At 35.3% G+C, this 11,824-nt stretch overlaps 1 protein-coding gene across 6 annotated transcripts in view; it reads right to left on the bottom strand.

Annotated features, from left to right (window-relative positions):
• LOC122531077 overlaps nucleotides 1-11,824 on the bottom strand; it is a 69,142-nt gene that overhangs the window by 37,744 nt on the left and 19,574 nt on the right. For all 6 annotated transcript variants that reach the window (XM_043658658.1, XM_043658654.1, XM_043658659.1 and 3 more), the window contains exon 9: nucleotides 1,015-1,436. In XM_043658658.1, the coding sequence (XP_043514593.1) occupies nucleotides 1,015-1,436 (422 nt within the window). The remainder of the gene's footprint in view (nucleotides 1-1,014; nucleotides 1,437-11,824) is intronic.

Here is an 11,824-nt window from a genome sequence, read left to right as displayed (position 1 = left end):
ATCAAGTCATTCACTTCCCAATTCAATTTCTTATTTACCCAACCGTCCATAAAAATTCTACAATTCATAAAAATCCTGTCACCTACAAAACTTCTACAACCATAAATTATAATATAATGATTCATTTATGCAATCAAGTCATTCAGTTTCTCATTTATCCAACATTCATAAAATTTCTACAACCATTCGCAAAAATCTTATCACCTACAAAAATTCTACAATCATAAATTTATGAAATCAAGTCATTCATTTCCTAATTTAATTTCTCATTTATTCAACCATCCATAAAAATTCTACAACCATTCACAAAACGTACAAAAATTCTACAACCACAGATTATAATATAATAATTTATTTATGCAATCAAGTCATTCACTTCCCAATTCAATTTCTTATTTACCCAACCATCCATAAAAATTCTACAATTCATAAAAATCCTGTCACCTACAAAACTTCTACAACCATAGATTATAATATAATGATTCTTTTATGCAATCAAGTCATTCAGTTTCTCATTTATCCAACCATTCATAAAATTTCTAGAACCATTCGCAAAAATCTTATCACCTACAAAAATTCTACAATCATAAATTTATGAAATCAAGTCATTCATTTCCTAATTTAATTTCTCATTTATTCAACCATCCATAAAAATTCTACAACCATTCACAAAACGTACAAAAATTCTACAACCATAGATTATAATATAATAATTTATTTATGCAATCAAGTCATTCACTTCCCAATTCAATTTCTTATTTACCCATCCATAAAAATTCTACAATTCATAAAAATCCTGTCACCTACAAAACTTCTACAACCATAGATTATAATACAATGATTCATTTATGCAATCAAGTTATTCAGTTTCTCATTTATCCAACCATTCATAAAATTTCTAGAACCATTCGCCAAAAATCCTATCACCTACAAAAAAATTCTGCAACCGTTCCTCGTAAAAAGGAATCGTACAAAGAAATCGTATAAATTCAATAATCACGAAACCTAACGCACCTGGCAAGCGGTGGAACCACGACCAGGACAGCAACTCCAGTCCTGGCCAGCGCTGGTCTCCGTGGCCACGTTGCTCGTGCCGATGGTGATTGGCACGCCTGCTGGCAAAGGCAAGGACCCGCTCTCGAAATAGTCCCAGTCACAGTCCTCCAGAGATTGCGCGTGGCTGCCAGGACGTGGCAGCCCGTTCAAGAACGAGGAGCTTGAGCAACTGCTGTCGGCGTCGTCTTCCTCGCGGCCAGAGGACGAGTCAGAACTGATGAACACCAGTCGCCTGTAGTCGATCAAAGGCTGGTCCTGTGGCTGATTTCCCGTTGGGCTGTGCTGCCTTCCGTCACGGCCGATCACGTGCAACGTCTGAAAACTCTGAAGCTCCTCGGCGCAGCAGCTCCTCGCGTGCGACCGTCCTCTTCGTCGAGAACCTTTCGAAAACGTATCGTGGATGAGATTCAGATTAGGTCGGATATCGGTTGGTTTCCTCGATAAGTTCGAGACCGAAGAAAAAAAAAAAAAAAACGCCGCGATATCGCGGCTTTATCGCTATTATTAGTGACAATTATCGGTATCGATTGAGACGTTATCGGGTTATGCACACAGTTTGAAATTGATCGGTTTTTCGAAGAGTATGGGCGTTGATTGCGGCGAAGAGAAATGTAGAAAAACTGTGTTTTCCTTTTTTTTAAATTTGCTTTGAGTCTCGGAGCAGAGTATCTGTCGGCGATCCTTTCGACAGGGTGAAAGTAAACGAGCATTTTTCGTATGTAATGGGTACGAGTATGCGTGTGGGATTATTTCATACTGCTAATGATTCATTGGAGAAACATGTGCGTTTGAAAACATATATTGATGTTTACTGATTTAAGACGTCATTCTCTAGTCTCTTTTTGAAAGAGATTGTTAAAATTCTCAAAAAATTAAGATATCTCGAAAAGTGAATTTGATTTTTAGAAAAACAATAATAATATATAATATCTATATTTTGTATATTCTTCGCGAGTTTTATTATAGATCTTACTTTATATGAAATAAGGTTACGATTTAATAAATTCTCCTGTTCTGAATTTACATTCTACTTGATTAATTAATGAAATTGCGACGTGAAAATTTTGTAACAGATACAGATGGATACATGCGATTGATATTATATTTTTGTGATTTACTTGTGCCTAGGAAATAATTAATTGATTAAAATGGAATTAGTCTATCCGATTTTATCACAAAATATATCGACAAATTACGATCCTAAATAAATATTCTACCAAGGTAAATGAACGTGTTTACTCCTGATCGTTAATGAACCGCTGTTGAATTTTGCTCGTTAACGACTGAACCTCCGAGGCACGACAGTATGACTCAGAGAGCTCTGCTATTGCACATATGGCGAAAGAACCAGAGACTAGAAAGAGAGGTTCGTCCATCTACTGCAAATCGTTCACCTTCCTTTTGTTAAAGACTCGGACAATATTTTTCTCTTACCTTTTAATTATACTGAGGGCTTAAATTATTTACTACACTTATCTAGAAATTATTTTGATCGCTGCCAATATTTATTTTATGATACAAATTTCTGTTGATAAAACGGAAGTATAATTTTAATATTTCTTATCGATATTTTCTTACAATTCGAAACATCGAAATATGATTTGAATAACTTTACAAAGTAAATAACTGTTGAGAAAGAAATTGAAAATCAATTGTCGGAAAATAATTTGTTTTCTCGGATATTTTATTAATAAAGATGAAAATCAAAACATCTAAATTTCAAAGAAAATTCCTTAATAATTCTGAAGTTCTAAATTTTCAAGGGAAATTTCTCAAAAATTCGGAAAATTCTAAATTTCGATAGAAATTCCTTCGTTTCTGGGAATTTCTTGATTTTCCAAAAATTCGTGAAACCTGCTTGCTTAAATTTTCCAAACTAGACAAAAGAAATAAAAGCTAATTGCAATTGTATCAAAATATCTAAATTTCGAAGGAAACTCCTCAAAAATTCCATAAATTTCGAAAGTTCTAAATTCTCAAAGGGAATCTCTCAGAAATTCAAAAAATTCTAAATTTCGATAGAAATTCCTTCGTTTTCTGGGAAGTTCTTAATTTCCCAAAAATTCGTGAAACCTACTTGCTCGCCTAAATTTCCCAAACCACGATCCTCGTACAATTTACGTAATGCTAGCGCAGACGTAACGCGCGCACAGACAAAAGCACACGCGTGTCTTTTGTCTCGATTATTCACGACAGATAAGAACGTGGTACCAGGAAGGTGGTAACTAACGCGACACGGAACAACAAGAAGACTTGAATCCTGCGTCGGGACTGACACATTCAGTGCCCGCTTTTTACGCGCTGATGAATTACCCGGTCAATGGCACGGACCATCATTTGTCCACGCGCGTGTAATATTTTTGCGTCCTGCGATCGTGCTCGGATTCACGTACACGCAAGGAACAGCAATAATCGTAGAAACAATTATTTACAAAGACGCGAAAGAACAATGAGCAGCGAGAGAAAGGGACAAGGGGACGAGCCTGACGAATGAATGGACGTGTGACGCGCGGGATGAAAAGCGGATCGTTCGAGCCTCTAATGGAAATTAGCGACGAAGAAAAACGTGTTAGACTCGCTGTCAGCGATTGAGAAACTCGCACGAGTACGACATTTCTCATCGGTGGAAATGTAAATGACCGTTTAAGGTGTTGGCGCGAATCGCGCGCTAAATATAGCGCTGCACCTTGCTGCTAGATCGGTGGTGAGATTTAAAAAGGTTTATTAGCTATTGGCTTGGAGCTTACACGTCACTTAAATATTTTTGCGTGTATTTTGTACCACGACGAAGATGTTCGTTTTCTGTACGTAATATTCTATATTCTACATTCTATATTCTATATTCTATATTCTATATTCTATATTCTATATTCTATATTCTATATTCTATACTCTATACTCTATACTCTATACTCTGTACTCTATATTCTATATTTTATATTCCGTATTCTGTACTCTATTTTCTATATTTTATACTCTATACTCTATATTCTATTTTCAATATTCAATATTCAATATTCTATATTTTATATTCTACACTCTATATTTTATATTTTATATTCTATATTCCCTACTCTATACCCTATCCTATTTTATACTCTATAGTCTATACTTTATATTCTATATTCTATATTCTATAGTTTATATTGTATATTCTGTATTGTATATTTTATATTTTATATTTTATATTCTCTATTCTCTACTCTATATTCTCTATTCTCTATTCTATATTCTATACTCTGTATTTCATATTCTATATTCTATATTCTATATTCTGTATTTTATATTCTATATTCTGTATCCTATATTTTACATTTTATATTCTATATTCTATACTCTATACTCTATATTCCATAGTATATATTCTATATTCTATACTCTATATTCTATATACTAAAATATACTAAAATATTCTACAAGATCATTATTGATATTAGAAACATATACTGACATTAACTTCCAAGTATATCTGTCGTGGAATTGTAGATAATTGTAGACGTTTGTGCACGAATAGTATTACAAATATTGACACGTTGAGTTTACACTGTCACGTGAAATTTACACTGTTACATTTTCGTCTGTGTATAATATTTGACTTTCAATATATATTATAATAAAGCACCACATGTTGTTCGTTATTTATATCATTATCTAATTGTTTTTGTAATTTGAAATTCTTTGATATTCATTTTATTTCAATTAACCTACGATATTAATACGTTAATGTTGCATAGTGTTACGAAAATTTTGTATTTCTGCGACAGAAAATGGTAACAAAATTAATTAATACAAAAAGTGTGCTGAACTTTTGTTGACGCATGCAAGTATATGTGTCTTGTATGGAATTTCGTGAAAAATATTTCTTTGTGTAAAATATTTATAAAATTAGAATTAATTACACTAAACATTGTAAATTTAAAAGATACTGAAATATTTCATACGACGAGAGTTCAGAAAATTCTGTCAAAGACATCTCTAACGTCAATCGATGTTCAATCACTTGATTTTTCGAAAAATCTGTTGTTTATTGCTAATGTGTACATATAGAGTGTCTATTCGGAGTAACGTAAATGAAATGAAATTGTTTCACCTTGTTATGTATTTCTTTCTGAAATATTCTTTCATACATTTTTGCGACTTAGATACGTTCTACAGATTTCCGGGTGATACACTAACAAATGAGATATAAGTTTGGGTGATAGATAGAATCGATAGAAAATTACCAGCGAAAAATTCATCCGTGAGACCGATATTTCTTTTCTCACCAATAACAATAACACGCTGAAAATAGCCTAGTTTTGTGGAACAAAGAACGGGCCACGATGTTAATTCCCCCTCCTCGTGCGTTTAATTTATGTTACAATTAATTCCCTCTATCTCCGCATTCCATCTTTTTCCGCTCCGAATTTTGCTAGGTCGATAAAAATCCACCAAGAGTAGAACGAATTATACATTGCAATTCCCATGTTAGGTGAAAACACTCCCGTGTTGGTTAATATTTTAGTCTGTTTGATTTGCGCAGGTAACATTTACGTGACAAAGATCATCAGTGATATTTCATGTAAAATGCGAATTTAAAAAATTTGTAAAAAAAATCTGTCACGTTCAGAAAATTCGTATGCAACATTCGATCGTTCGAATTTTCTCTGAACGTTCTTATTTCAACGTGACGATCACACGCATCGGTGACAATTTTTCCACATCTTCCTCCAATTGTAAGAAACGCGAATGAAATGAATGAAAAACGAGTTCACATTAAATAAAACTTTTTATCAAAAGAAATCTCGAGAGAGAGAGAGAGAGAGAGAGAGAGAGAGAGAGAGAGAGAGAGAGAGAGAGAAAGCCGGCAAAACCCTCCATGAAAACTTCGAGCATTCAAAATTTCCAAACCTCCAATCATCCGAAACGGAAACTAGGTAGTACACCCGGCCCGGAGGAAGCTTAAAAGAAACGCGACACTGCAAAAAAATCCACCGTGTCGAGGCTATCGGATTCAACTCCGCGTTAACTCTACACGGTGTCCGGAAACGACTGAAGGATCCCCGGATGGAACTGACGGGAGAAAAAAAAAAGAAAATAATAATAATAATCACGCATGTATAAATACCAGTAGCTAGATCGAGCGAAGACGCGACTGTCACTCTGTTTACAATCGGCTGGGCGTTTACGATTCTCGTTGTCAGGGGCTTCTCTCTCTCTCCTTCTCTCTCTCGTTCGTTTCCCTTTCGACGATCGGCGATCCGGTGTCGCGCACCTGCGGCCCACACAAGATCGGCCAATCAAGTTCACGAACTTTTGTCGAAGAACCGCGCGAGAAGCGTCGGCGAGGACCGGCGGCGGCGGCGGCGTACCACGACCGAAACCGCTGCTGGCTGCGGCGCTTTCGTCATCGTCCTCGAGGTAAACGACACAAAGGGAGGACACCGCAACACACACTGGGCCGATTCGCGTGGGCTACCGCCGCTAAACTGGAGAGCCGAGAGCGTCTGTGCTCAGGCGAGGCAACACCTGAATCCCACAGCATCGGTCACTACCTTACTACTGCCGCGCCGAACCAACCTCTATAGTGGCGTCGCCTCGTAGTGTATATTACGACGGGTACACCGGGTGGCGTGGAATAAAGTACACGGGCCGCTGAAGCGTGGCGTCCGTGAAAAGCGGCGATAACAATGGCCCCGACGACGACCGGCGATCAACGCCAGCTGCCTTTTTTATCTCGTCTACCTCGACAACACCGAATTTCGTTGACCAATGCGAGGAAAACAGAGGAAAAATAGCCGATTTATAGACACTTACGCGCGACGTTCGGCTTTGAGAGATTAGGTTCGACGGATCGATGATTCGGTTTTGGCGAAGCAAGAGACGTAGGAGACTGTAACGTGAGATGATCAACACTGGAGCTATCAAAATGACCAATTCGTGACTTTTTTAAGATAGACGTAGATGGATGAATAATGCATCTTTTTGAAGATTTAAATGATCTTTCGTAAAATGTATACAGATTGTTAAAAGTGCACTATATATATGTATATTAAAATTAAGTATTATATATTTTAATTAATATTTATATATTAAAATAAATAAATATATATATGTTTTTTTTTTTTTTTTTAATCAATTATTTTATGTCGCATCAACTTCATGAGTTATTAGCGACATCAGAAGGAGGGATTTTTTATATGTGTTTCAGATATTGTAGCAGACTTGACGATGTTCCTTATATGTTTTTATTTTAATGTCTCTAATGGAAATTTTACGCCTCAATCGTCGGTAGTTTTAGTGTTAAGGGATGACAAAGTCAATTGAAGCTGTTCTTTAGGTCCAGTTTCTTGGGTAGTGATTGATACTGTGGTTAAATTGCGAATGTTTATGCATTTGTGGTTTAATTTAACATTCGAAAGTGTATGGGATGTGTCTGACATGTAGAAACACATTGGTCTGATGAAGCAAAGGTGTAAGAGAGTATGAGAAGGGAGGAAATTATGAGTGTGAGATGATTAAGAGATAACTGGAGTATTTTCGTTTTATGAAGATCGACACTTTTATGGACTTGTGGTTTAAACAGAGTTTTAAAATTAAAAAGATATATGGGATATATTTGAAAATATATAGAACATATAATGAAAATAAACCGTTTGTTATCATATTTTCCAAATCAGAATTCTGAAAAAAAAAAAATCAGAGCTGAAGTATGTTCAGAGAGATATAAAATTGTACAAGTATCCGCAGTCTAATAATATTTTACGAGAGAAGATTGGAGTTGTCGAGAGTTGAATTGTCATGAATTTAGCTAGAAGAGCAGAAATCAATAATTGCTGTGACCGGCCTGCTTGGTACAACGATACAGCAATAGAATATGGTATTAGTGATCAATGAATGAAACATACATGTAAATAATTTTAATTTAAAATGCTTTAAATTTTTCGAATCTCAATTCTCTGCGCAATGTTCGATTCACGTGCAGTTATCTCGCACCTTTATTAATTAGAAATAAAGGCTAAAATAAGACATATATCTCAATAATGATTTCACATTAGTAGTTCAGTGGAAAAACACGTTTTCGACATTCAATTTTAATTTTTTGTTCAATATTAATTACTATCGGAGCGATAGTGTCGCTTCCAATCTAACATTTTGATACAACAAATATTCAACACATTACGTGTCTTCAAGCTTTTATTTCTGCAAATAAATCGCAGAACGATTAAATAAACGAATAAATTCAAGTACGATGATCGAAAAATATAAAAACTGAAAGATACACAAACTTCTTTCCCTCTTGTTCACCGTGCGAATAAACGCAATTAAAATCGCTACAAGTCCCTTTCTAAAGAAACGGAGGACAACGCGCAAAGTTACAAAGTGAAAAGGAAAAAACAATCGTAGGAGATTTGCGAGAGAGAGAGAGAGAGAGAGAGAGAGAGAGGCGAAGGGAAAGAGCGAGAATCTTGGAGAACGACGAGTTCGCGACACCTTGTATAAGCGTCGCAGGTGAGCGGACTATAGAGCGAAACAGAGAACGTTGTTATACTATTATTTCTATGCTGTTTCCCTGGGCCCCGCTTCGCTTCGTCTCACCTGCTCGCTCGCCTGCTTCTCCCGCGCTCAAAAGCCAGCTATTCTCCCTCCTCCTCGCCCCTCGCTGGTCTTCAACACGCGCACACATGTTACAAAACAAAAATTTGCGTCTGCCGCCGACACGAAAGGAAACAATCGAGACACCGGGTTTCCTTCTATTCCCTGTACCCGACAGTACGCATTATCCGACCGTGCTGCTAATTAATTAGAAGCGGATTATGAGCGCGCTGTTCTCACGTTTTCAGCCTTCCACGATGATATATATTATATTGTTAGAATTTTACGCGAGCTGCCTTCGACAGATACGCGATAAATCGTTTTATGGCCAATTCATGGTGTTGTTTCCATCGTCCGGAGCATGTTCCGGTATTTTTCAGAGGTGCAGCGACGAAAGTGAGACATTACGAATGATCAGCTATAATTATAGACTGCGGATTTTTATATATTTCAAATTCACACTTTTTTTTTCAGGGGTGACAGTCGATGACTCTATAAAACTTGAATATTTTATATTCCCTTTTTATATTTTTATATTCATCTGTGTCCTGTGCATTTATGCAAATCTGCAACTATTTCAATTATACTACTATAATAATTGTAAAAAAATAATAAAATTATACTCCTGTGGTAATAATTAAAAAAAAATAAAATTATACTTCTACAATAATAATAAAAAAATAATAAAATTATACTCCTATGATAAATAATAAAAAAATAATAAAATTATACTTCCATAATAATAATAAAAAAATGATAAAATTATACTCCTATGATAATAATAAATAAATGATAAAATTATACTCCTATAATAATAATAAAAATAATAATAAAATTATACTCCTATGATAATAATAAAAAAATAATAAAATTATACTCCTATAATAATAATGAAAAAAAAAAAATAAAATTATACTTCTATGATAACAATAAAAAAATAATAAAATTGTACTACAATAATAATAAAAAAATAATAAAATTATACTCCTATAATAATAATAAAAAAAATAATAAAATTGTACTCCTATACTAATAATAAAAAAATAATAAAATTATACTCCTACAATAATAATAAAAAAATAAAATTTTTTTATTAAAAATAATAATAAAAACTTTTTAAAATTAATAATAGATTTAATAATAAAATAATTTAATTAATAATTTAAAAAAAAGACAACTTTATAACTTTGTCACTTTTCCAAACGAATTACCATGTACAATAAAACGAGAAGAGTCACCGATCTCGAAACATAGTCGTTGCAATTTCTAGTCGAATTTTCACAGCAGAACTATTTCCGAGAAACGGTGGAAAGCGAGAAATTGAGGAAACCACAGGGAATGACTCGGTGAATTTTAACGAGGCAACGAAAGAAGAAACGAGAGACGCAAATGACACGTGAACTCGCGATTTAATGATCAATGCTCCACTTTCCTCCCCAATGAAACTGCAGAAAATCCTACAGGTCTGGATTCGTTTCTTTCCTCCGTTACGTTCGAGTAAAATTCGTCGATTTCGAATCGAAGGGAAGATTTTTTTTGCGCGTAAACGTATGTACGTGAAGAGCACATCTCTGTGACAGGTCTAGCCTAGCCACAGGAAATAGAGAAAAACGACGATCCCGGCGTAGAAGAGCAAAAAATACATGGACACGAAGCCCGTGATTAATAGTTGGCATATTCTTCTCACGTCCATGTTTGCTGGATGCTCGTCCCTCCAGATAGGAAGGATATCTCACGCCGCGAAACGCGCGATTTGCATTCAACTCGGTTGTTCACTCGTGCTTAGATCATGCGAACGAAAACACGCAGAAACGAACCGGGACGTGGATTTCGGTGGATCGGGAACCAAACAGCGAATATTTTTCTCCTCGTTGTTCGCCGAAAATTTCAATGAGCAGTTAGACCTTGAATCTTTAAACGAGTTTTGTTACTCTGTTACTTTGAAATCTCGTATATCGCAGATATGATAATCATCGAAAGTTCCAGAATCAAAAGATTTTCAATTTTGAATTTAATTTCGCTAAATGAGGTTTAACATTCCTCCGTGAATCTTCATTTTCATTCTACTTCAAGTTCGTTCAATTAATTTCATTCGCCATATATCGTTGAATTGAAATTAATTTTTAATGACTGTTTCATTTCAAGCGTGAGCAGCTTCTCTTTTTTTTTTTTTTAATCACGAAACGACGTGATCTTCTTCAGTCAAATTAAACAAATTCAATATCCAGAGACGCAATTCCTCGTTTGGTCACACGGAGCAATCGTTATGTTATTTTAGATCGCGTGTTTATGTGTGTATTTTCCGCACGTTCACTGACACGACACGGGCGGAACGAGACTTTTCTTATCAACGATTTCGTGTTTGAACTGTGATACGACACCGCGCCGGCTACGTTGATAATACTGTTCTGGCTTTCGCGGGTTTCGCGGGGAACACCGACTGGTTTCATCAAGGGCTAGTATGCCAATGGTTTCGATAATCGATGAGCTTATCGAAACGCAGAAACGTACGCTGTCGCTGGCAGACACGTTGACAATGCGTATTTCTGATTATGCGTGGGAGAAAATTTAGAGTTCAATCGTTAAACAAACGAAAGGAAATAAAAATTTAATTCAATTAAAATCTGTAGAATTCTTCTACGTCTGAGGAGATAAGATTTTAAACTAATACGAAGAAGGAAGATCAAAAGTTTGAAGTATACAACTGCTTCATGAACGTAGCAAAATATTTCGAGCGTTTTTTAAAAATAAAATTTCGTAGCTTCATATTTTTTGTTATACGTATATCGTGTTTCATAAAAGTACAATGTTTCGTCATGGTGAATATTATGTTGACCATGAATTTATAGCACATTTGGAACAGTAGCTGATTTTGTTTAGCTGATTTATCAAAGTGTTATCTAAAAGTGAAGCTGCCTCCTCATTGCAGCAACTCCTTCGATTCTAATTTTTTAATCTACGATACCACCTTCTATAATATTATTATTCTACTCGAGGATTGGAACTAGAATTTCCACGTCGAGTCGAGTCACTCGATTTTTAATTTCTGCTTTACGAGAGAATTTGACGAAAAGCCTTTTAATCCTCTGTTTCTAATCAAACTTTCTGCTCACAATGGAGACCGTGCTCGAGCGTTTAAAACGATTCAAGGTAGATTATAACCGGTCAGTGCAATCGTATGAAGCCATTAAGA

Source organism: Frieseomelitta varia, unplaced genomic scaffold, assembly GCF_011392965.1.
Source record: "Frieseomelitta varia isolate USP_RPSP 00005682 unplaced genomic scaffold, Fvar_1.2 scaffold_372, whole genome shotgun sequence".
NCBI classification, from domain to species: domain Eukaryota; kingdom Metazoa; phylum Arthropoda; class Insecta; order Hymenoptera; family Apidae; genus Frieseomelitta; species Frieseomelitta varia.
Note: the sequence above shows the minus strand (reverse complement) of the source record. Positions and strands in the feature narration are given on the sequence as shown.